The following is a 26,256-nucleotide window of genomic DNA, read 5'->3' as shown; positions in this document are numbered from 1 at the left end:
AAATTTAAGATCAATCTAACAATAATGCATGAAAATAATACTTGATTTGCTTGTGTTGAAGGGCTGTTCTTATGAAATTGTTGTTGAATCGATCTCAAATTGATGCAAATCGAAAACTTTTAAGACAAAATTAAAACAAATAAAATTTAAAAATATTTTTAAAATTTTTGTTAAATTTCAAAGACAAAAAAATACTTTACCCAATGATTTATTAGAACAATATGATATTTAAAAAAATAAATATTAAACAAAAGATTTATTAAAAAAAATAACAAATTGTTTTTACCCATTTCTTGACATGTGTACAAAATTTCCTAAAGTGTGTGTTGGTGAATGATGTGAGTGGGAAATTGTGCACACACACAATGCTATGTTTGTGAAAGCTGTAGCAAGGCTGTCTTATCTGTATATATGAGTTGTACATAATAAGAGAGAGAACACACATGCTTTGAGTTTCAGTCATGAGAAAATTCCAGTTTTGTCTTTTTGATCTTCTAGATTTATAGTAGGGTCAATGGCTCAATAGTACTTTCCTGATTTCCTCCTTTACTTTCTTCTTAATTAATATAATTCTTAGCTGAAACTTATATTGGTGTAAATATATTAAAAAGTTTTATAATTAAGATTAACTATTAAAAATTATTAAAATATTAGTGTACTGTATATTTAAGTTGTTTTTTTTATAAATTTTAATATATTTTTAAAATTTTTAATCTCTCATAATCATATCTTATCTTATGTATGCAAAGAATTTAAAGTATTTTTGACTATTAAACATAAATAATTTTCTAAATTAGATTAGAATTCAAATCGTGCTTTGATGTAAGTAGAAAACTTTACAATCTTTTTATATATAACTAGTGTGTCTCTACTAATCCATTTTTTATTAACTAAATGTGTACAGTAATAATAAATGTAATGTTAGGTAAAATGATAAATATTTCATATTCAAATGAAAAAAATTATGGATTTAAATTTTAGATATTATAAAATATATTTTCAATTATATATAACTAATGCTATTTTGAAAGAAATTATACACTAAATTTTTTCATATTCTCATTATATATCGTATAAATATAAAAATTTTATTTTAATATTTTTTATATTTAATTATATTATCATATCAATAACAATAATTATTTTTACCTTAACTAAGACAAAGTAATTGTTATAGACTGCCACAAGTCCAATTCGATTGGTCGGCGGATTGAAACACCGCCTCGGATCCAAGCTCCGAACCGTTCCACACCAGGAAGAACCCAACAGGCCGGTTCCCAACACCCGTGCGCGCGCCTGACTTGCCATTAAGCGGCCCAAGTCACCACGCCCAGCAATCGGTCGGGTCGGTATCTTTGGGACAGCACTCGAATCTCCGACCTGAAAACCGAAACGACCTGCTCTTCTCCGCATGGATCAAGATAGCTCATAGATACTTCCTGGCCATTAGGCTAGGTCACCTACAGGCCCATCCAGCACAGTATATAAGGAAAAAGGTCAGCTCTCTCCCCAAAGTACCAATATCTTACCTAATTTGATTATCACCTTGTACTGACACTGATTTAATGGTTGGAGTGTCCTTACAGGTGATCACCCCTCCATCCACACCCCCTCCAACATCGCTAGCTTTCAACCCGCTTCTCTACATCCGCTCCAAGTTAGTCCAAGGTCTTACCCGCTCATCCTCTCACCACCACCCGACTCGTCGAGCACACAAAATCTCCTAAGTAACGAACAGTAATATAAACAAATAAATATATAATAATTAATTTAATAATTAATTTTTATGTATATAATATATTTTAATTTTACAATATAATATTGTTAAAAATTAATTTGAGTTGCTCTTATTATTAATTCATTAATTCAATTAAATTTGAATATTACCTTATACATCTTAGTTTATAAACCAATAATATTTTTAAATTGAATTTAATATGTCAAAAATTATTTTTAATATGAAAAGAGAGATAGTATTTTAATTGAATATTGACATTTGAAGTGTTTTATAGTATTGTAGATATTGTGCAATACATCCCCACGTGGTACAATACGCCCTCTACGTGTTGACTAAAATACTGTCACGTATCCAACATACCCCCACGTATTGACTAAAATGCTGCCACGTGTCTAATACGCCCTTCACGTATTGTAACACACTGTTCATGTATTGACTTTCTACCTAAAAAATTCACTCACCTGTAATTACACTAAATATTTATATTTTCAACTAAAATACTAATATTTTTTCATATAAAAAAAATTAGCCAATAATTTTTGAATGATATATTGGGAACAATAATTTTTGGAGGAGGTGAAGGAGGGATGAGTGGGATGGGAAATGAGATGGGATTGGTCACATGGATGGAATCTTTGGAGGTATTTAAGCATGTATGATATGTGAGTCAGACTAATCCAAAATAATTAAGAAAGAAGAAGAGAGTGACGGCATTGTCGGCGGAGATTGAAGAGAGAAAAAGAAAAGAAAAGAAGAGGAGAGAGGATGGAAGTGAGTGTATAGCTGTAGTACTGAATGGGTACGAGATGCCACGTTGATGTGCGTGAATATCACGCTTTCAAACATACGCACGAGACCTGTCACCTCCCTGTCTCTCTGGGAACTGGGGGACCGGATGCCATATCAGGGATCTCAATTCTTATCACTCATCCTTCAAAAATAATAAATAGATTTTTATCTTTTTATTTTAAAAATAAATAATTAAGTTTTTGAGTTTCCACTAACTAAAAATACAAAAATATCTTTTAATTTTTTAAATGTAAGATATTTAAGTTTTTTCTGAAAAATTTATTTGTTTTTATATATTTTAAATTAAAAAATTTTAATATTTCACATCTTAAAAAATAAATAATATTTTTGTATTTTTAATTAGTCAAAAATTTATATATCTTTAAATTATAAAATCAAAGATCTATTTATCTTTTTTTTATAATTATATATGTATGTGTATCTAATTACGTAATATTACATAAGTAAAAAAATTATTTATTTTATACTTTAAAAACATATATTAAATTTATAAATTAAGAAATTTTTTATAAAAATTATAAAGAAATTAAGTTTTCGATATATTTATTTTACATTTATAAAAATATTTAAATTTTTTATTAATAATAAACTTATCATATGTCTTTAGAATATATGTTAGCTAAATCTAAAAAAATATTATTTATTTATTATAAGTTCAATAATCTATTAGAGTATATTTAACGATTCTTGTGACTAATTATGCAATTTAATATATATATATATAAATTAATACTTTGATTATGTGATATTAACCAATAATTTTAACGTTTATTTAATCTCCAATCTAAGAATCAAGCCACCAATACTTAATTAAGAAAAATGAACTTTTCTCTGTTAATTAGAGCCTTAGATTGACTTGAAACTAATTAGTTTAATCAGTGATCAATAAATTGAGTTAGTTTGATTTTTTAACTAACATATAGTAAATTAGACATTATATATAATAAAATTGAAAAAAATTCAAGTGTATTAAAAATACTGATGTTCTAATTGTTTTAATCGTTGATTTTAATTAATATATATTATATATATTTTTTATAATTTAGATCAACAGTTAAAATAACTAGAATACCAATATTTTCGATATACTTAAAACTCTTTCGATAAAATTAACATATTTTATAAGTAGGGGAAAAAAACATAGTTGAATATACATTTGAAAAAATAACACTAAAAGTATGTAACTAACATATAGTAATCAAACTATGAAAGCTTGTAATGTATGACCAATTATTTTATAATAATATAATTTTTAGAAAACTGTTTGACTTTGATTCAAGGCAGGTCAACAAAAAATATAATTTAAAATCCGCCTAAAAAAAGTGTATTTGGTCATATTCCAAAAGCCAAACCCACCATAAATTAAACTTCAGGTAAGATCAAGGTAATTTACCAGTTTTTAATAATATTGTTTCCGAATAAACTTTTAATGATTTTGTATTTTTTTTAAAAAAAATCAGCATGGAACAACAAAAATAAACACAAATACAAAAAAAATATATAAAATCTATGAAAATAATAAAACTAGCTTACAAACAACTAATAGTTATTTCTAACATTATAATCAACAACTAAAAAGGCCAGCATCATATCATTCCTAATAACACAAAAAAATAAATTTTTAGCAAAAAAAATAGATAAATATTTAACTTTTTGTTTCATAAATATTTAAGTCATTGAAAATTAAAAAATACATATACGTTTTTAAATTTTTTAAAATTAGGATATTAAATTTTTCCGTTACATTGAACTTTGTTTTGAGATCAAACAAAGACGTAAACTTTATTCTACTGACGTGGATGTTACAGTGTGTCATGTGTAGGTCTAAAATAGTTAATCATTTTAGACTTTCACATAACATACTATAACAGTCACGTTAGTAAAACAGAATTTATATCAGACATTTTATTAGATCTCAAAAATTTAATGTAATAAAAAGATCTAAATATCCTAATTTTAAAAAGATCGAAAACGTATATGTTTTTTTCAATTTTTAAGAATTTAAATATCTACGAGACGAAAGGTCATAAACCTATATTTTTAAGCCAATCAATTGTTAACTTAATTTCAATTTCATGTATAAAACTTTAAGATTTTACTGTTTGCTTATGGTTGTTGTCTTTTGTAGATGGACGATTGCATGAATACAAACATAAATGAGCTCAAAGAACCTGTTAGTATTAATTACGACATGACATTGGGAAATGAACCCAAAATGCACAAAATGATACCAAATGTCCAAATGTTAATTACTCATTTAATGGGCCAGCGGTGGTTCAGGTTCACCAACTTATGTTAATTCACAGTTGGCAGTTGGCACTTGAAGTCTTCAACACATGCTTTTCCATTACACCATAACACTTGAAAATTTAATACTAGTAGTACTTTAGAACTTTTATTTTAATGTATTTATTTATATCTTCAGCATTTTATCTATCATTTTAAAATTTTAACTTCTTAATGTATTAATTTGTCGAAAACTAGCTATATTATTGGATGGGGTGAGTCAATATGTTTATATATGCATTATTCATATTCAAATACATTGAATTATAATTATACCAACATTTTAAAATGATAAATAAAAATGAAATAAATAATGATCATGGCATTATTTTTATTAGTGTGTACTTAATTATTTAAAAAATAAGATAAATAGTTTAGGCAGTGGCCATTGCAAAGCATAATCAAAAGTTGACCCACATAAAATAATAATAATAATAAAGACAAGGATTTAACTAATATGTATGTTTAAGACACATGATAAATTTATTATTAGTAAAAAAATTTAAATTTTTTAATAAATAAAAAATAAATATATTAAAAACTTAAATTTTTTATATTTTAATAAAAAAATTAATTTATAATCTTATGTTCTTAGAATATAAGATAGATAAAATTAATAAAAAAAAACACAAAAAGAAATAATGAGAAATCGGATAAAAACATTGGTTATTTTGAATTTGTTAAACGTTATACTATACACAATATTAGCATGAATGTAATTAACTAAATCTAAATCATTGAAGATCCTAGAGCTAATACATTTTGTGAATTATAAGTGGTGGTGTGTTGTTATTGGCAACTCAATATTCACTACATTTTGCTCCATTTTATTTGAGACATCCTCTAAGTTCTTATTTTCATCTTGGATTGGAGCACTAGCTATGTACTTGCTTAGATTCTTTGAAACACAAGATTTTATTATGCCTAATCCTCTTTGTAACAATGATGATGTCCCTTCTAAATAGTTGATAAATCCTTTTCCCTTCTTTCCAATTAGAGGAGCCATTGAGACTAAAAAACCAAAGACAGCAATGCCTCCACAAATTCCAAATAGGCCAAAGAATGGTTGGGGACCAAGTTCAACATTTTGAATAATGTTGCTATTTGGAGATCCACAAGTGGTTTTAGATAACATTTCTTCTTCTAGTTTTTGTACTTCTCCACTTTCTATTGCTTTCAATGTTGCTCTTGATATGTCAATTGATAGGGCTGAACCCTTGGGAAATGCCTGCATACATTTGATAAGGTTATAACTGTATAATATATATAGGAAAAAGAAAAACCCAAATGTTTTTGAAATAATAATATTTTAGTAATTTTAACAGTTGATTTTAATTAATATATATAATATATATTTTTTTATAATTGGAAGACCAGTATTTTAGAAACATTTGAAATTTTTCTGTTAGTATAAACAACACTTGGGAACTATATAGTATATATAACACAACTTAATTATAACTCAATTATATATATCCGATTCTTTATTTATTACAGTTTGGCTGTTTTTAAGAGAAAAAAAAATATATTTTAGAGAGTTCAACTAATCATAGTTATTAATAAGAGAAAAAGATAAATCTTGAGCTTTGACTTTTTTTTTATTACAAAGACAATTAAGTAATTCATCAAACTTAAATACAAATAATTACAAGTGTGACTTCTCATTTATATAGATGAGAGACTTATTCAAATTAAATTTAATAAAAGACCTAATTATTTTTGTGATATAAACTCAGGATTTAATTATTATTTTTTTTAATTTAACTAACACGTATCATAAGAATACAAGAACATAAGTTAAAATTATCAACTAAAAAAATCTGACCTGAAACCCTGATCTACAATAAATTAGTTCTTTATCTATCGTGTTAAAAAATATGGTAAGCAACTAAAAAAAAATTTTCAATTAAAAAAGTTTTTATAGAAAAAGATGTAAAGTTGAGTTTCCAATATATTTGCTGTGCATTTTCAAAATAAAAATTTGAAATCTTCTATTGGTAATAATTTTAATACGTGCTTTTAAAACACATAATAATTAAAACCTTTTTCTAATAAGAAAAATTTTAAAAAATAAGTTATGAAGAATGCTAGTGAGCCATCATAATTTATTATTTTTTATCATTACTTAGTCATTAAGGTTCAAAAGTATAAGATAAAGTATATTATTGGATTACTAGACTAAAGGAATTAGATTAAAAGAATTGAGTTTATGATTATGCATGGTAAAAAATAAAAGATTCTGATATCCAAAGCATTTGTCATAAATTATTAAACATATATATCTTCTATTAAAAAGGAAAAATTTGTACAATTATCCTTTTCAAGTTTCAACTAAAAAGAGATAGGAAGATGAGAGAAGAAAACTCACAAAGCCTAATCCACCAAGCTTTAAGGTAGGTCCTGCTTTGATATATCCCTTACAATGTGTAGCAAGAAAGACTTCAGCATGAGGTGCAATAGTAAAAGCTGCTACAATTTCTTTTTTCTCAAAAGCCCTTGGAAAATCACTAATTGATTCAAAGCCCTTAACATTCTCAGGCTTGAATTTCAGTTCATTAACCAAGTAATGAACCAAGAATGTGTTCTTATTGCAACCCACTATTGCATTGGTCCTTAGCAGTGTTTGTATATCAGGCACAGATGGTTCAAGTTGAGACACTGTCATCATTGATGAGAGGCTTGCTGTGAAACATGTTGTCACTATCAGAATTGCAAACAACCATGGTGCTAGCACTGCTCTGGCCAAGTTGCTTTTCACAGGTTCTCCTGAAAATACAATAATTATTTGATTTGATATGAGTTTCATAGAGGAACATGGGAAATTGACAAGTTTTAAGCAAACATATGATAAGATTTTAATTATAATCTAATAATGGCATGAAATGAAGTACTTACTATGTACAAAGAATAATGTGGTGACAGAAAACCATAGCATGGTTCCAAACCCTTTAAGCTCTGAATTATGTTCACGTTCAATCAACCATATAACAAATGATATAAACATGTGCATTGCTGCCATTAACAACCACATGTCTTTTGTGAAAGCTTCCATGAACATCCATGTTTCTTTTGATCTATCTGGCTTTACTTTTGATACCATGGCAATACCGGATGGAATATATGGATTAGAGAATTCAGCATATGCATATCTTTGGTCAATTACTTGAATATCACCAACAGCAGCATCAAAAACCTACATCACCAACATACATAAACAATGCCATAGTGTTGTATCATAAGCCATATATGTGTTAAAACTATTTATATTTAGATTTCTTTTAACGGTTACTTGTAAATCTTCTTAGATTTTTCTCTAGTTTTATTTACAAAATTATCGTCCACCGTGAGTTCATTCAAGATTTAATAACTAATAAGCATTCTACAACAAACAAAAAAGGACAACCCGGCATACAAACACTTCGTGTTAACGAAAGATCCGGGAAAGAGCTGCACTAAAGGACGCAATCTAGCTAGTCTAACTTGATAATTACATTGGTGGCTAATTTCATGTCTTGAACCCAGAAACAACTCAACAATTGGATAAACAAATCAGACAAAATTTGTCATTCTGAAAAATTTTCTTCCTATATTACTATGGAGTGAACTAGTGAAGATTTTACCTTATTGTTCACTTGCACAACTATGTCATCATAGGATCCATAAAATGGCACCAAATCATAAGGAAGCTGATAAGGTAAATGCTTCACAACTGCTTCAAAGACATGTATTGAGAAACCAGTGATATGTGTTTGATTCAGCCTCTGATCATAACTCACATTCACAAACTGAGGACATGGATCCCCAGCAGGGACACCAATCTTCACACTCCTCCTTCCTTCATTATTATAAACCCAACCTTTTGGCACTGATTTCGATCCACCCGGCCAATTCGCATTACTTAAAAGTACTCTACCAGAGGTCGAAGCAGAAGCAGAAGAAGGACTAATTTGGTTGACAAGGTTCTCTGAGAAACCGGATTCTGGTGACCAATATGCTAACTCATTGTAACTTCTTCCAATAACATTGACAATCTTAAATGTTGCTGGTTCCAACAATTTTCCATCTTTGAAAATTATTTTACCACTTAGACCCTCATGATTTGTAGCTACAACATTCTTTGATAACTCTTCCATGGAAAAGTTTCCTTGTGATTGTGATTTTCTTAGAGCATGAGCAATGATCCAAATGGCATCATAAGCTCTAAGAGCAGAGAGACTTGGATGGGGGTTTTCTATTTCTTCTTCAGGATATTCCAACCCAAATTCGCGGCGGAACGCGAATTTGAAACGTTTGAATGTCTGGCTCAACTCGACGAAGCTTGTTTTGCACCCAATAACACCTTGCATATTGAAGGTAACAGATGAATAATCCAGTGAATCAAGATGGCTAGCTATGTCATCTGTGATGATCCACACTGACCCTTTTTCCATCAACCCCATCTGATTCGCTTTCTCGAACAGAATAGTTGCAAACTCTAATGATGATTGTAGAATCAAGAAAACCCTGTTATAGCTCTTGTTCTTTAGCTTCTTAAGTTCATGTTCTATAGCTGTTTTTGGGTCTAAAAGGGTGTCCACTGAAGGAAAAGCTACATAGTTTTCAATCTCAGAATTAACATGGCTAAGAGAATATGAGAGTTTTGTTAATATATCTGAATCATAAGAGGTGAATCCATTGTCATGTTCATAAATTGCTGTCACTTTTCTCCAATTGAATTCACATATGATGGCTGCAATGCATTGTAAGTTTAAGGTAATGTCATTACCTATTTGTATGAAGTTTGGCAATGGAATTTGTCTTATTTCTGAACTTGATGTTAGGGATATGATGGGAATTTCCTTTGAGCTTTGAAGAATCTCATTGACCAATGTTGCTCCATCAAGTTTTGTTCCTATGATAGCTTGCACCTTTTTGCTGTTTGCAAGATCTACACTTACATGAAGAAAAGAGGAAAATAGTAGATGAATTAATCAAAGGCTTAAAAGTTTAGTAAACCAAGAATTTTAAATGTCAAATAAACACATTCATTCAAGAATTAATGCAAATACATGGGGTGCAAAAATGATGAGATATCAACTTTATCTCTTATATTCTGATATGACTCTAAGTTTCAATTATGATATGATTATGTGAATTACTATGCTATACTGACTTGTTAAGAAGTGAATTAATTAGGATGAGCGATTAATTTTTACCAAAGATAGGGAACTCAAACCCACGACCTCTTAGACGAGTAGGGTGAAACTATGCCATTTGAGCTATAATTCATTGACAGGATGAACGATTAATTGTAAGGGTGAGATTAACAAGTTTGATCCTAAGAATATTATAATTTAAATAGAATCAAGTTGTAGCGGTCAAATGGCAAGTAGGACCACAACTTCAAAATTAATATTTGCAAAAACATAATTATGTGTTTCTACATGCTTACATCAATATACATTAACAAATATCAACAACAAAAAAATTAATTATACTTAGGTAGGTAAAACATCACGCAGCTTCTAAAATTATTATTATTATTATTATTATTATTATTATTATTAGGAAGAATATGAAATATGAATGACTTGTTTAACTATGTTTATTTTTGTCTCATATACTAAATACTAAATTAAGATACATTTAGTAATATTGAATGAGAAGTAATATCTACATTAGACGAGTCACGCATCCTATATATATAGTTGAAAAATATGTATGAACTTAACGTACAAAACAAAATGAGTAATATATATATATATATATAAGGTTGAACGTTAATTACCAGCTGCCACCATACTAGATGGATTCCGATGAGAATCATTGAAGTTCAAAACAAGCTTGGAACAACTCAATATGCTATTAACATCTTTGATAGCAACTTCCATAGCTATCTTCTGCTCCATTCCAATTAGTGAATGGAAGTCTATGATTGCTCCAATGTTCAAAATCTTGTAGTCTATGCAGCTTCTTCTTCCTTCTCTTTCATGATCTTTACTATCATTAGCTTTGGACCACACAATCAGAGGCAACAGCAGTGCCAAAGACAACATTGATAACCAACGAGACATTATGCAACTCTTTGAATTTGGAAGGAGAAAAGATGAACCATATTTTGGTTATATGTATGATTAGTTAATAATCGAAGAAAAATTATTCTGGAGGAGTTGACATCTGAATTCTGACTAAGAATAATTATTAACATATTGTTAGTCAGGTCTTATGTGTATCTACTAAGTATAAAGAATTTTATTAAGAGATTTGCGAAGAATTTGGTGTATAATCCTTTTCTCTCCTAAAATATTCTTTAATAAATAACCATGATTATTGGAGATGTCATTGTTATAGTGTACAAATTCAGCAAAGTAAAACAAAAAGACAAAGCTATGAATCAGCAATGTAGTTATAGTGCTTTTTAACACTTTCCTGGAAAAGAGCCGAGATCATACTTTTAAAAATCTAATTTGCGAAGGCTTCCACGTGTATAAAAATATTGATTTCTTTTAATTAAAAGAAAAATGATTATCTGATAAAATAGCTGAAACAAACACAACATCCATTAATAAGAGTAAAAATTTTGGATGATCATAGTCAACGAGAGAGAAAAAAAAGAAAGAAAATATTTAATCACTTCGATTATCTGCTTCAGGATATGACTTCTGACTTCTGATATCTGAGACTAAGAATTGGTCATGAACTTTCCTTTCCCTTGCTCCTTGTTGATATTAAATATTTCTTTCGCTATCACCTATAAGCCTGGACACCATTATTTTACAACTTAAGTAGATTCTAAGACAAAATAATAGCAAGAATTAAGAATAGTTCTACCAAAAACAACACTAGCATATCATCAAGAATATGGGTGGACCTGCAACATACCCTTTTAAACTTATTCCTCTGGGTTAGACGATTCACATACAAGATACACTACAAAAATTTACACCAAGGACAAGTGGGAACCAAAGTAAAGGTGGGACTAAAAATAAATAAGTATTAGAAAGCATTTCTTCATTGAATACCCAGAAGAGTCCTTCATATTCTAAAGCTATAAGCACAGTATAGTAGTGACTCAGGAGAGAGCCAACTGAGTTTTTCTCTTTGAACGAATTCTCTGCAGAATTGTATGTACTCGGATGTGTTGGCGGTTTGGCAAAAAGCCAGATATAACATCTTCATCCTTGGCTGCATCACTGTTCTCTTGAGTTTCACGGCTCATCAGCAGCAGAGGAGACACCTCTGGCAAGAAATTGATTCCGGCAAGGTGTTGAGCCCATTTGTAAGGGCGGGAAGTTCTATCACGAATGAACATTATGGAATCCCCAACAACGAGTTTGGCTGACTGCATCATCATCATTCAATAAAGAATATATATACAAAAGATTAAAAAAATGAAAGGTTACATGTAGATATAAACAAGATAATCAATAAATAATACGAAACCACGCAAACCTGGTGAGGAAGCTCGCAACCAGTGTCGTCAGGGAATAAATTGCATAAAATGTCATTCTCTGGACCATTGTTGGATTCTTCCGTTCCAACACATATAATATTCAACTGCAATATGTATTCGAATTTCAGAGTAATGAGTTTTGCAGACTTCAGTTCAGAAACCTCATTGTCATAAACATGGAGAACAATTTGAAGTGGATGAACTTCAAATATTCCTGCCTGGTCAAGACTCTCTCTGTCTTGAACCCTCCTCGGCCTTTTGCCCGGTCTCTGAGCATCTTCATCATGTTCATCATCTTCCAATTCGGAACATGTGGAAATACCTAAAGCACAAAACAATGTCATATAATAAAGAGGACATCTAAGGAATGGTCAGGATTATAATATTCAAATTTCAAATGCTTATGACCCTATCATTACCCACGATGACCACCAGTTCTTGGTGAAGCTCGATACCTATATAACAGAAACTATATAGTATATACATTTGATTTTCAACAATTACTGTCCTAAAATATTTAATAGGAGCGATATTCTGGTCTGAAGTTGATTAATCTATATGATACTAAAGAGTTTCAAGTTTATAATCCTGTGGATCAACAGTGCAACGACATTGAGCGAGCAAGGGAACTAGATAACATAGATGCTAGTCGATAATTAATAGAAATGATACAACTTTTACTTACCATTGTCCTTAAGAGCTTGATGATGTGCTAAAGCTTGAGCATCTTTCACGTTTCCTATAATCTCCAGATCAATAGCTTCTCCAAATGCTTCCTTTTGAGCTGACAACTGTGAGAAAATTACATAAAGAGGTTGTGGAAGCAATTCCGCAGAATGATGCCGCTTTATTTTCTTAGTATGCTCCAAGCCTAGTTGATTTTGTACTGGTAAGGAAGCTTTCTTAAGAGGCTTGAAATTTGAAGGGAGAGTTGACAAAAACTTCTTTCGCTTTGCAATTGTCTCCGAAAGGGTTTTCTTCTTTTGTTCTAGTTTTTCATGAAGTTTACAGAGCTTTTTGCGCTGATAAAAAAAATTGTGAAATAAGAAATTATAATCACATATATTGCTCTCCAGTGAAAATGCTAAGAAAGCAAATGAGAGAAGAAAATTTCAAGTTTGAGATATTACAGATAGATGCTTATTACATGAGTAGCCTTAAATATCTGCAGCTTAAATGCCATATATAAGTTACTCTTTGTCATGTTCAACATAAATTCGAAATGCATCAATGATACCTCCTAATCAAGAAACTCTGATCAAATTCTTCATTTTGATAAACAAAGCAAATGGCAAAGAAGCCAAAATCTAAAGCAGTTAAGTAAATCAGTAATATATTGAAGCATGAAAGTTAAATATTCTATCATGATTTTCCTTATTAGCATCATAACAAAATTTTAAAAACAAAAACAGCATCAAAGTGGGCTAGTAACTTTTTAAGGGTATCCCATTGTCACCTGGGATAGCTCAAAATTGAGCCTTTTAAGCATCAGATCATGAGCACTGTGATTTGACAGAACACAGCCCTTGACTTCTTCAGGCGCATCACGAAAAAACTCTTCCTCGGACACCAATTCAATATCAGGATATTTTGTTGTTAATTCTTTGCAAGCCTTTATTGCTTTGACATAATAACTCTTCTCATACATCAGATTGTGAAGCTGCAGGGTTGTAGACTCCAAAGGCACCTTTGCACTCTCAGTTTCGCTTCTAACACGTTCTTCCTCAACCAGTATAGAACGATTTATCTGTGATATAAACATGGATATTAGTCATGATAGCGCATAATGACATTATTTGATCCATGTAGTTGACTCACTACAAGATCTAAACGGTTTTCAATTCCTAGTCAATACAAAATCTCACAGAAACTGTAGCTCAACAAGCTATGTTCGCGAATTCGTCTGGGAAAATCGAACCTTGTTCAATAGCTAGCTAACTAACTAACTAACTAACTAACTAATTCAGAAGCGGCAAATGAGCAGATGATATTATCATCGAGCTGAACACAAGTTTGCCAAGCTCAGCTCAGCTCGCTTAACAGTCACGGCTACTAATTTGTATTCCAACAGTCATAAGCTGAATACTCTCATTCACAGCTCGATTTGTTAATAGCTCAAAAAGTAGAGTTTGTGAATCCATAACTGAATTCAACACCCTAGCTATTAACTAACTAACTACTTCGGAAACTTCTAACAGCCTGAGGATATTATCATTCCTCTAAAAAACAATCTAACTATGCAAACTACATATATATTCTTTTTGTTCTTGTAACTTAATATGCTGATGCGTTGTTAAATATGAAATTGCGAAACCCTAAGAGGGAAAAGAGTGCGACGGCGTAATGAACCTGACGGAGATTGAGGAATTGGAGGAGCATCTGAGAAATGAGTTCTCTGAGGAGCGATTTAGGTTTTCCATCTCTTTTAAAAGACAGCATCTCCGACACGATGCTCTCTGCAGAAGCCTTCGCGTCTCGCAGCAACCGGAACGGACATTCCTCCGATGAAGAAGCATTGGAGTCTCTGCTTCCGCTTTCCGCCGTCGGAACCACCATCTCCTCGTCCTCTATGCCGCCACCGTCTTCAACTGTTCTCATCAGCGTCTCTGTCTAAGAGCGCGGGTTCATAAAAAAGCTCTTTTTTTTTTAAGCTAAAGAAAATTATATGAAATGTGTTTTTTTAAGCAGTCAATAGTTATAAGAACCGGACCGGACCTGCCGGTTCGACCAGAAAACCGGTAATCCGGTTATTTGGCCGGTCCGATTGAGTAAATCGACCGCATAGGAACAAAATCGGAGAGAACCGTTTGAACCGCCCGGTTTTGGATTAAAACCGGAAAACCGGTGATTTTGTGAAACCCGGCCGGTTCGGAAATCTCTTTTTTTTTTTTTTCTTACCGAAAACGCTGTCGTTTTGTTTCTTTAAAGAGAAAAAGCCCTAACCCTGCCTAAACGGCTACCCCAATCCCCAGTACCCCTCCCCTGACCCCTGGAAGCCTCTCTTCCTCACCTCATCACACCAACAATCTCGAGTCTCAACTTCTCGAGTCTCTTCCTCCCCTCATCACACCAACACTCTCTTCCTCGCAGTCTCTCTCAGTCTCGAAGACTCTCTTCCTCTGCTTCGTCTCGCCGGCTTCACAGTGTGTCCGAGTACGTCGGGTTCGTGGCTCCGCGTCTCTCGTCATCGTCGTCGCGTCTCCTGCGTCGCTGCTGCGGTGCTACCTTTCCGTCGCGTCTCCTCCGTCGCTGCTGCGGTGCTGTCTCTCCGTCGCCGGAATCTGCCTCATCCAGGTTGGTCTCCAAACTGTGAGGTATGTTCTCTGTTTTTTTTAGTTATTTAGTTGGATTTTAATTTGATGAAGGGAGTGAATAACTGATAGGTTAGTGGCAGATTGTTGATTATGTATATATTGTTGAGTTATATTTGTTATATTGTTGAACTAGTTAATGGCAGATTGTTGATTTTTTTGTTGATGGTGATGCCTTTAATAATAATGTTGCTGCATAGTATTGGAAAATTTATTGTTAGTTTTGAAATTAGAAAAAAGAATCAATAGTATAATGTGATTTTGAAAGGCTTTTAAGACTTTAATTTGAATAATGTGATCATATATATGAACTAAAACTATATGACAAGGATAGGATTATTATTATTATTACCTGCTATAAGTTGGATGAACATGCCATCATTGATGGTGAATTCAGGAGTGATTGAATATTGTCCGAGAACATTAATTTAATTGTAGTAGTACAACTAATTTTAAAGATTATTATTTTTATTGTGTCAAATTAACATATTATTGATGATATGTATTTTAAATTTTTTTCAAATTTTTTATTATTTTATATTTTTTATTTATATAGGACCAGTTTTATTGGTTTAACCAGTAATTTATCGATTGAACTAGTAAATCAGTAAATCAGTAGTCTAATCAGTTTAATTATCAGTTTGGTTCTTATAACTATGATTTGTATATTAAAATTAGCCACCAATGTATTTATATATAAATACATGTGTAATTTAATTTATTTTTAATGTATATTTATATTTTAATATATATTTTATGCTAGTGGTTGACTTTAGAGACTAATTTTAGTTTACACGTAACATAATCTAAATTTTTATTGGTTTACTTGAAAGTTAATACGAGGTAATTTTAAATAATTTTATTATTAGAAATTAAGATAAACAGGTGATTTTTATAAAAGAAAGAAATAATTGTATCTTCAATATTATTGTAAGAGCTAATTTATATTTTTTTAAACAGTGATTTAATTTTAATATGATTAGTGTAAGAGAAAATAGACTATCAATCAATTATTTATAAAAAAATGTCATCATTATTGTGATTTCGCATACATTCACAATAATTTTTTAAAATTATAAAAATATAAATAAATATCAGCATTAAGTAACTTCCTTAAAGAGGTAATTTGGAAGGAGAAATGTTTTTATTTAGATTTGTTGTTTCATCTGTACATTAGTCCCCTTTATCCAAAGGGAAAAATGAAAATTATTTATAAAAGTTTTTAGCCGATATTTTACCTTTATAAAAGATTATTCTTGTTTTATAATTAAGGTTAATATTAACTTCAATTCCTAGAGTGTGCAAAAATAAATGGTAAATAATTCATAATAGCCTATCCACAAAAAAAGTCAGCATACAAATCTATGGATAATTCTATAGAAAATAGATTTTCATGTGAGAAGAAAATGTAAAAATTATTAAAAATAAAGTAGTACATTCCCTTAAATAAGTATTTAACTATTTATAGTCACAAAATATCTTTGTTATTTTTTCTCTTTAATATAACATGTACCAATAATACCAAAAATTGATAAAGATTGAATTTGTTCAAAAATATTTTACACAAAATATTGAATTATAGGTTAATTATATTTACAAAATTAATTATACATATTAACTAACTACTTAAATCATTTTTTAAAAAAATACATTTAATTTGATATAAATATTGTAAATTTTGTCAAACAAATTTAAAAATATATATACACAAAAAAATTAATCTAACATATAATTTATGTAAATATATTTTATTTAATTAATTTTTTATAGATATATAAATATATAATGGTTAATAAGTTTTGGATGGTGAAAATCCATTTGCAATTGTGTTAATATAAAGTTAATAGTCGTAAGATAATTTAATAAATTTGATCAAATTGTCATCTAACAACTTTTGACTTTCAATTATTAAGTATCAACTTCACAAAATAATTACACGTGAGTTTTTAATTTTTATTTTACCACTTCGCTAAGTAGACAACTAAAAATCTGAACAACGGGGTTGAAATTTGGCCCAATGAAATAAAAGAAAAAAAAAACACTTCACCTAAATTATCTAACAAAAAAATTTTATTGAGTAATTAAAAAATTTTAACCATCTATTATTTTCTAATTTACCAAAGCACCGGTTTCTCTCCCAAATCTTCTACCATCGTCACCGTCGCTTGGTTGCCAATCAGCCCATCGTCGCTGTTGGAATCCTCCTCGCCGTCGTTGGTTCGTCAACAAGGACTCTCATCAGCGTCGCTCTTCTCTAGACCAGAAACGAACGGTGCCGTCGGGCTCCTCTTCACCGTCGCTGCTTGACTTGTCACATACCGTCACCGATGTCGCTCACTTCTAGTGAAAATAACATCTACTTAAGGATAAAAATAATCATCCACATACCTAGTGAATTAAACATCTAACATATTTTAATTATATATAACTAAACTCAATCCTATCAAATAACCATCCACGTAAGAATTTAAATAACTATCTGCATGCCTACTAAAATGATCATCCTGAATTTGCCATTGAAGTAGCTTCATTGAAAGACCGTGGTAAAAACGATGCAACGATTAACACTGGTGTTGTTCCTTCAACGGTTCGACAACTACCGAGCAGCAGCCACTGGTGAGGATGATGGTAGGCGATACCCTTCATGCAGATCTGATCTATCATCGATACTATTAAACAATGCCGATTTTAAAAAAAAATAATAGTAACGAAACAACACAATTCAAAGCAATGACAGGTGAAGAAAGAAAAAAAGAGCCAACCAAAAATATAAAAGGACTGTTTGAGCTTGGCAAAAAAACCGCCAGAGATGTCGGCGAGAACGTCCTTGACAAGGAAGACATAGGCGTTACCACCTTCACCGAGCTGCTTGACGATATGGAATCGGTTTTCGTTGATCTAAACATCTCCGTCGTAAAGTGTGTTCAAACCAAAAAATGAACACCCTATTCTTCTTTTTCTTATTACAGCAACACCAAATGAGACTTTGATAGAATGCTGTGGCGGCGTCAGTACAGCCAACGGAGGTACAACGGCACGAAATAAGGACTGGAAAATAATAATGACAGCAGATTTTGTGTGTATATTAAAAATTATAGTAACACTAAAAATAACTGTACATAATATAAATGCGTTTCTTTCATGACTTAATGTAAATACATTTAAATAGTAATCCTAATTTTTTAAATTTTAAAATCTAAAATTAAATAATTAATTAATAATTTAATTTTTATTTTAATTTTATCTTTTTTTAATCAATTATTCATATTGTTCACAATTATTATTATTTTCTTATACTCTCTATTTTATATCCTTGTCTCACTTCGTATTTGTAGAACATTAAAACCATTTTTTTTTATATATTCTTAGAGCCAAAACCGAAACCCATAACTCAGAGTCTGAGAGGAGAAAGAAAAGAAGAATAAAAAACTCAATCAGAGAGAGAGAGAGAGAGAGAACAAACTGAAGTCAGAACGAAGTCATCGTCTTCCTTTGTTCTAGTTTCAATTCCGACACTCTCTGTTGGTTTTCCATTAATATGGTTACGGAAGGACCAGCCATCGAAGCTCTCGGTTCTCTCTTCAAAATCACACAAGTCTTTCTATGGTTACTCTCTACTCTCTCTTTTCCTCTTCTATTCCTTTTCACTCTTATTGTTAGCTACTTCGTAAAAGTTAAAAACTTCAATGAAAAGTATCATTTTTTTCCTTTTGCTGATTTGAAATTGTTATTATGAAAATGAATAAGTAAAGTTTACTCCTTTTTTGAAATTTGGTCATGATATGTATCATTTTTTTTATTTACCTGCAGGGATGATGGTTCTCCGGGTTCTCTCCCACTAGAAGGCTCTGTAAGTAGTTTTTTTTTTTTTTGGTCTGACACGAAAAAAAGAACATCAAGTTTATGTTTTTATTATGATTGTCACTGTCATCTGAATATTTATCTGTAACTAGCATGGTTGATATTTGATATCTTGATATTTATATATATATTTTTTCATTGTGATATTAGAAATCGGCTGAAGTTCATGGCAATGGCAATGACAATGACAATGAAAATGACAGCTCGAACCTTGTTCCTGGCAAGTGATTCTTTTTTTTCTTTTATCTTTCTTTTGAAAATAAAACACTGTCTTTTAGTTTGAAGACTACGTGTTTGTTTTAATGAAAATGAGAGTTATTAGATAACAAATGATTACACCTTGATCATGGTAGATTAATTTGCATTCTAGTGCTAGGAGAGTTTATTTAATCATTATATATCTTTTGTTTTGCCCTTTGTATTTTGCAGATTGGAGCGATCTTCTCGAACCTGAGGATTTGGAACTTAACAAACAGATGAGTGAATTGGGTCTCCCTCTTTCCTTTCACACAACCAAAGAGGTATGATTGCAACTAGTTATATTATCCGATTAAATTTTTTTCCTAAATGGTTCGTGTCTTATGCAATGTCACATATAGTTAATTGGTATTTAGATGATGGGAATGCCCTGGCTCAGGCTTAGTGTAACTATAACTGATGATTAAGCTGCATTCTTAAAGTTACATAGCTGAATGATTTGTCTTCATAGTGAATTGTGTTTTGATGCAGTACCACTCTGCATGATTCCTATAAAGGACATAACCTTGTTTTGTTTTTTCTTGTGGCAAATCTTTTCTTTTTGTTTTCAACTTGAGCATCATCACTTATTCTCTGCTATCATTCATTTTCTGCTCTATTCATATTCTTAGATTATCAATTCCAAAATGTGGTACTAATTTTGTTTTTTGTTTTGTCATAGAAAAGTGGACCAGGGAAAGGTAAAAAAAAGGGCTCACGTTCAAAGCTTCGGCGTACTTGTCATACTGCAGAGGAGGTTGTATCTGCTGCTGAATTTCATGATAAGGCAAGCAGTTCTGTATCTTGTGTATCAATGCTGGGCCAAAGTGAATCATCTTACTGCAGTGTAGTGGAGATTGATATGACTCGATGTGCCTCTGTTGAAGGAGATAATTCAGCATGCTGCACTGCAGAGAAACATGATGAAGATATAATTGAGGCAGCAACTAATGAAACCCCGGATAGTGACTCTCTAATCAACAATGCATGTGTTGATTTAAAAATTCCACCAGCTTTGGCCACCGGAGTCTCTGCTGGAAGCCACTTGACAAGTCCCAGCGCCAGTTATTGTGGGATAAAACACGATGAAAGCTTAATTGGCGTTGAATGTTTAGAAATTTCACCAATTGTTAGCAAAGAGACGACCGAGAGTGAGACCATTTGCAATGATGATGATGCTGGCACTTGGCATCCACCAACTAATGAATCAGAATTGGTTACCATGAGTATAGAAGGGACTGGATGTGGCCAAATCAACATGTCAAATTATCTTGGCGAACTCGGAGATTGGATGGTGTTTTGGGATACTTTCTACATGAGAAAATACTTCTATAATACCACAACACAGACTTCTACATGGGACCCACCCCCAGGGATGGAGCATCTAGCAATTGTTGAGTCCATTGAATTAGACGATGGCAGGGCTTTAAAGGAAGCAGAGGAGTGCAAAACACAAAATAACACTAAAGCACCCCATGAAACCTTGATTGAAGAGGAGTCAGAAGGAAAGCAACATGATGAGTATTCAACTAGTATCGGAGTTGGTGGCAAGTTGGTTTCCGATCTCACTACACATAGCGAGGAGCAATTGGTGGATCATTCTGATGAGTATCTTGAGAGAAGTAGTTCCAACGGTGGAGTTTCATGCTCCTCAGTATCAAATGCTATGGAGCACACAATTAGGTAACTGTTCTTCAATTTTAAGTTAGTGTAAATGAAGTAAATTCTTGTTTGTGAACAATTAGCAAAGGCATATTGTGAAAATTCTTGTCTCAATGACCTTTCTTTGTATTTATTTGCTTTCCTGACAATTGAAATTCTTCACAGTTCCAATGAAGGAAACATACAGGCAGCATCAGAGGTTAATTATAAACACTTAGAAAACATGGTTATTGATACACCTGAATATATCGAGTTTGATCCATCCACGTCAAAAGAGGGCAATAAAGTGAAAAGGAGACATAGGCAGAGAAGAAAATCCTATAGTGAAACTGAAGGTTTGTTACAAAAAACTTCAGTTATTGCTAACTGCTTCTGCCATTTATCTGGGTTCTGCAATCTGCTTGCTGTTCTACTGAACGTCTTGACTAATTGGCTCCAATTTAATGACAGTATGGTTCGGTTCTACTAGGAGTCAAATACAATAATAAAATCAATAGATGCCTATATTTTTTTTTTTTTGCTTTATTGTAGTATAAAATTCTAGAGTACTATATAGGTGCTTACATTGGTATAAATTGATTTTTCATTGTCTTATGACTTGTGAGACAGTCATTAACATAGATTTTCTTAAGCAGCTGCATTGTGCTGCCGATAGCTGACAGCCGGTACTTTGTAATAAACCATTTTTGTATTTTGCAGTTCAATTTCAAGAAATGCCTGAAGAGTATCCTGCTGCAATTGGCAAATATTGGTGGCAGAGATATATTTTGTTCTCTAGATTTGATGATGGTGTAAAAATGGATGAGGAAGGATGGTTTTCTGTCACTCCAGAGCCTATTGCTCGACATCAAGCAGAGCGTTGTGCTAGTGGCATTATAATTGACTGTTTTGTTGGTGTTGGTGGGAATGCTATCCAATTTGTGAAGAGGTTAGTACTAAATAATCCCTAGTTGATACTTGATAGGCACACACACCCACCACCAAATAAAAAGACTTTTAATTTTGTGATGTCCATTAATAATATTTCCTAAACATATTATTTGTATCACCCATCTCATATAAGACTTGTAGTTTTTTAAGGAAGAAAAATCATAATTTGTTCCAATACTTAGGTCTTCCTCGGACAGTTTTTTGAAAGTGGTTATTCAAATCTGTACTTACCATTGAATTATTTGATATTTCAGTTGCAATCATGTGATAGCGATTGATATTGATCCGCTGAAGATTGATTATGCTAGGCATAATGCTGCCATTTATGGGGTGGATGATCAAATTAACTTCATAATCGGTGACTTCTTTGTCTTGGCACCTAAGTTAAAGGTGCTAAACTTTCCATGTTATATGCTTTCATTTTCTTGTTTTTCACCACATAATGGATTAGTTTTTATCGCTTTCTCCCTCTTTACCCTTACTAGCTTTTACTTGTAGCTGAATTAAAAAATTTCTGCAAAAGGTTTGGTAGCTGACGACAATATTATCTTGCAGGCCGATACGGTTTTCTTGTCTCCACCTTGGGGAGGACCTGATTATTTAAAGGTTGCGACTTATGACATGAAGACAATGCTTAAACCGCATGATGGGTGTGTAGATGCTTGTCATGTTTCTTTATATACCTCTTAAACTCATCTTCTAGTTTGTTGTGTAACTTTTTTTGCTTTCCTATTTGACTCGATGCGCTTCTGTGCAGATTTACTCTGTTCAATCTTGCAAAGGAGATTGCTTCCAAAGTTGTAATGTTCCTTCCAAGAAATGTAGATTTCAATCAATTGGCAGAGTTATCTCTATCTACCAGTCCACCATGGTCACTAGAGGTAAATTTCAACTTTTTGCCTATTGAAAAAACAAAAAAGGATTAACATGATGCTTAAGGGGTTGTAACATAATATCAAAAGTAGCACATGTATTCTCATGAATCATTATTATGTTGTATGATGTGGTAAGTCTGTGTCTATCATCAACTAGAGTTTATGCAGGTTATATGATGTTTAAGTTGACTTAAGACTTAAGTTATATCAATGATTCTAGGTGGAGAAAGTTCACTTAAATGGAAAACTGAAGGCGATCACTGCATATTTCAGCGACACAAGAGTTGGAGGTTGCTCGATGAATAAACACATTCGCTTCTGCTCAAGCTCAAGTGATGAAGAATCAGGATCCCTGCAATGAAAGGAAATATTCATAGTCATAGGTGAATATAAGGTCATGTTCTTGGTTTGTGGTATTTATGTGAACCATTTTAGCATTATCTGCAAAATGTAACAATGCCTTTTGTGTTACATCTTGTGTGGCATTGCTACATTGTATAGCTGTTCATATTGGAGAACCTTTTTTTTTTTGTAAAAATGGTTTCAATAGTTTATAAATGGTTGATTACCAAGCAATAATTCATAGCAGCACATGTGCAATTCATAAATTACCAAGAAAATATAAAAAACCACATGACTCGATAGTCAATTAGAAGAAATATAAGAAACAAAAAAGAATATTAACATGTAAAAAATACATCAGGATAATTTTATATCAGAAGTTTAGAACAGAAATTCATTTTAAAAATATATTTCATTTTGTCAAAATATCAACCAAAGCTTTGTAACCTCTACTGGTCAAATTTGATATTTACTTAAAGTTAGAGGTCAGTGTAAGTCTTTTTCAATTATTATTACAAGTTTATAATCATATGTAACACTGTTGATTAAATTTTGTTCAATCTTAAAATTGGCTTCTAGAGGTCTTTTTAAAATACTACTATCTATCTATCTATTATTATTATTATTATTATTTAATAATATTAATAATATAAAAGAAACCTTTACTACTCTTTGTTCATTTAAGAAGTTTATTTTTATCTATCCAAACTAAGTGAATCAATTATTTTTCGGTTAATATAAGTTTAGAATTATTCTTTTATTATTTTTCATTTATGTGCTATGTGTTTCTATGTTATGAATAAAAATGTTTGTGCTGAAAAAGCGTAGAAAAAGAGAAACAATAATGCATGCACATGTGTTTTTTGGTTAAATTTATACCAACTTAATTAATTATAAAAACACTTATACCTATAATATCACCGTTCTAATATTGTGGGAATAAATACGATGATAAATTGATAATAAATCATAGGTCATGAAATGGTAATAATACTGGTAAAAGAAATCACACACACCCTACAAACCAATTTAGATTTTCTTCCTTTTATGCAATAACATCCTCTTGGTCAATCAACAAAAGAAAATAGCTGAAGTTATTCCAAGAACCTGTAGCTTGGTGAATTTGCGTTTTTTTTGTCATTTGAAGCACTTTTCAAACGGATATGGTGTAAATCTTTTCACATAGCATTGAAGCCCACCTCCATTATTGTTCATCACATACAATTGTAAGATCACAATAATTAAGTTGCATATAACTTATACAAACAAAACGTTTTAGCGTTTAGAAGAGAGATAGAGACGAAAGATTGATACTAAGAGACAGATACTGAAATAAGAATGAAGTTCTGATTTAATTTCTACATAAGATAAAGTTGAAATTAATTAATTGAAATTGAAGTATTTTAGGTATAAAATGTTATTAAAGTTTTTAATTTCGGTTCCTAAAAATTTCAGTTCCTGTGTCTCCATTTTTTTGAGGTATTGAAATACTAAAATTTTAAAGACAAAGAATAAAATTTTAATACTGATCTTTAAATCACCAAACATGATACTAAATTTCAATCTCTCAATCTCTATCACAATATCTCACGACAAACGCTACCTTAGTGACATGAATCTTTCTTCAAATGACTGAATTTGAACCGTTTAAATTGTGCCTTGTTTTGCACCCAATAAGACCTTGCATATTGAAGGTAACAGAGGAATAATCCATTGAATCAAGATGGCTAGCAGCTATCTTTCACAATCTTATAGTCTATGCAGCTTCTTTTCATGATCTTTATTATCATTATATTTTGGACCACACCAATATAGGCTTGGAGGTGTTTGAATTTGGAAAGGAAAAAGGATGAAACATATTTTGGTTCCACCTATGTAAGGCTATTCTTGGAATTTCCATATACAAAGATCTATTCTCAAACAAACTAATGAAAAAATAAATATGAAAAAAAAAAGGCAAAGGCATGTAGCTAGACAACAAATACTTTTTAGTACACTGTCAAACTTGTATAATTTATAAATGAAAAATACTCAATATTTTAATATTTTATAAAATTTGACACCATTTTCTTTCTTTCTTTCTTTTTTGAGAAATATTTTGGTGAATATTTTTCTGGCTTGGTTAAATGAACTCTTTGATGAAGCAAAGTCCCATCCATGAACATTGAGATCTCATGCCTTACGTTATATAGTACAAATGTTGGGGTCTATATATTCTATAGTCTACATAGTATTAGGATCACTTCCCAAATTTTGATTTCTTTTGGTACAATTTTCTTCACATTAATTTCTATCAATTATTAGTATTGTCTTGTTTCTGATCTTTGGGTTACCAGATAGTTTTGCCCACTTTGCAAGGTACAATTCTTATTTTAGTGATAATAGTGACTAGTGGGGGCATGGTTTCGGTGGTATTGTTGCTTATACTTATAGTGCTGTATTTATATTTAAATTATAAAAATATTATTAATATAATATTTTTATGTATATTTAAATTATTCATTAATAATATATATATATACTAAATATGATAACAAATTAATTAAATATAATAATGATAATTCTTTGATCAAAAAATAAAACTAATTAAAGTAAATACTATCCAACTCTCTCTAAATTAAAACATAAGTTATCCTAAGTATTATTTTCACCAATTCGTATATACAATATCACAGTTTTCGCTCAAATCTGTTGACCATTGCTAACATGTAGTACTCATGAAGCTACTTAATTAGTTAATTAATTGTGAATTGTAATAACATAGGGTTCCTA

At 31.0% G+C, this 26,256-nt stretch overlaps 3 protein-coding genes across 5 annotated transcripts; 1 reads left to right on the top strand and 2 right to left on the bottom strand.

The window, feature by feature from the left end:
• Positions 1 to 5,509: 5,509 nt before the first annotated feature.
• LOC110272906 (glutamate receptor 2.7-like) lies at positions 5,510 to 10,914 on the bottom strand. The gene is made up of 5 exons (XM_021125589.2): positions 10,602 to 10,914; positions 8,455 to 9,761; positions 7,730 to 8,027; positions 7,203 to 7,600; positions 5,510 to 6,062 (listed from the first exon to the last, which is right to left on the bottom strand). Exons 1-5 carry the CDS (start codon positions 10,885 to 10,887, stop codon positions 5,604 to 5,606), a joined length of 2,748 nt encoding a protein of 915 aa, XP_020981248.2. The 5' UTR covers positions 10,888 to 10,914; the 3' UTR covers positions 5,510 to 5,603.
• Positions 10,915 to 11,663: 749 nt separating this feature from the next.
• LOC107495795 (THO complex subunit 5A) lies at positions 11,664 to 14,965 on the bottom strand. Its single transcript, XM_016116979.3, has 5 exons — positions 14,616 to 14,965; positions 13,723 to 14,013; positions 12,952 to 13,288; positions 12,266 to 12,588; positions 11,664 to 12,155 (listed from the first exon to the last, which is right to left on the bottom strand). Exons 1-5 carry the CDS (start codon positions 14,862 to 14,864, stop codon positions 11,886 to 11,888), a joined length of 1,470 nt encoding a protein of 489 aa, XP_015972465.1. The 5' UTR covers positions 14,865 to 14,965; the 3' UTR covers positions 11,664 to 11,885.
• A 454-nt stretch (positions 14,966 to 15,419) lies between these two features.
• On the top strand, positions 15,420 to 23,678 carry LOC107495794 (uncharacterized). Of its 3 annotated transcripts, none has more exons than XM_052263470.1 (12): positions 15,420 to 15,560; positions 18,947 to 19,183; positions 19,388 to 19,427; positions 19,589 to 19,658; positions 19,868 to 19,959; positions 20,358 to 21,358; positions 21,503 to 21,672; positions 22,037 to 22,265; positions 22,522 to 22,657; positions 22,823 to 22,917; positions 23,025 to 23,148; positions 23,363 to 23,678. In XM_052263470.1, exons 2-12 carry the CDS (start codon positions 19,116 to 19,118, stop codon positions 23,501 to 23,503), a joined length of 2,166 nt encoding a protein of 721 aa, XP_052119430.1. In that variant the 5' UTR covers positions 15,420 to 15,560; positions 18,947 to 19,115; the 3' UTR covers positions 23,504 to 23,678. The 3 variants fall into 3 exon arrangements, with proteins under 3 accessions (XP_052119430.1, XP_015972462.1, XP_015972463.1); XM_016116976.3 differs by having other exon boundaries at positions 15,553 to 15,580; XM_016116977.3 differs by lacking the exons at positions 15,420 to 15,560; positions 18,947 to 19,183; positions 19,388 to 19,427; positions 19,589 to 19,658 and having other exon boundaries at positions 19,873 to 19,959; positions 20,363 to 21,358.
• The last annotated feature ends 2,578 nt before the right edge of the window (positions 23,679 to 26,256 follow it).

Source organism: Arachis duranensis, chromosome 6 (assembly GCF_000817695.3).
Source record: "Arachis duranensis cultivar V14167 chromosome 6, aradu.V14167.gnm2.J7QH, whole genome shotgun sequence".
Lineage (NCBI taxonomy): Eukaryota > Viridiplantae > Streptophyta > Magnoliopsida > Fabales > Fabaceae > Arachis > Arachis duranensis.
This window is presented reverse-complemented; position numbering and strand designations above follow the sequence as displayed.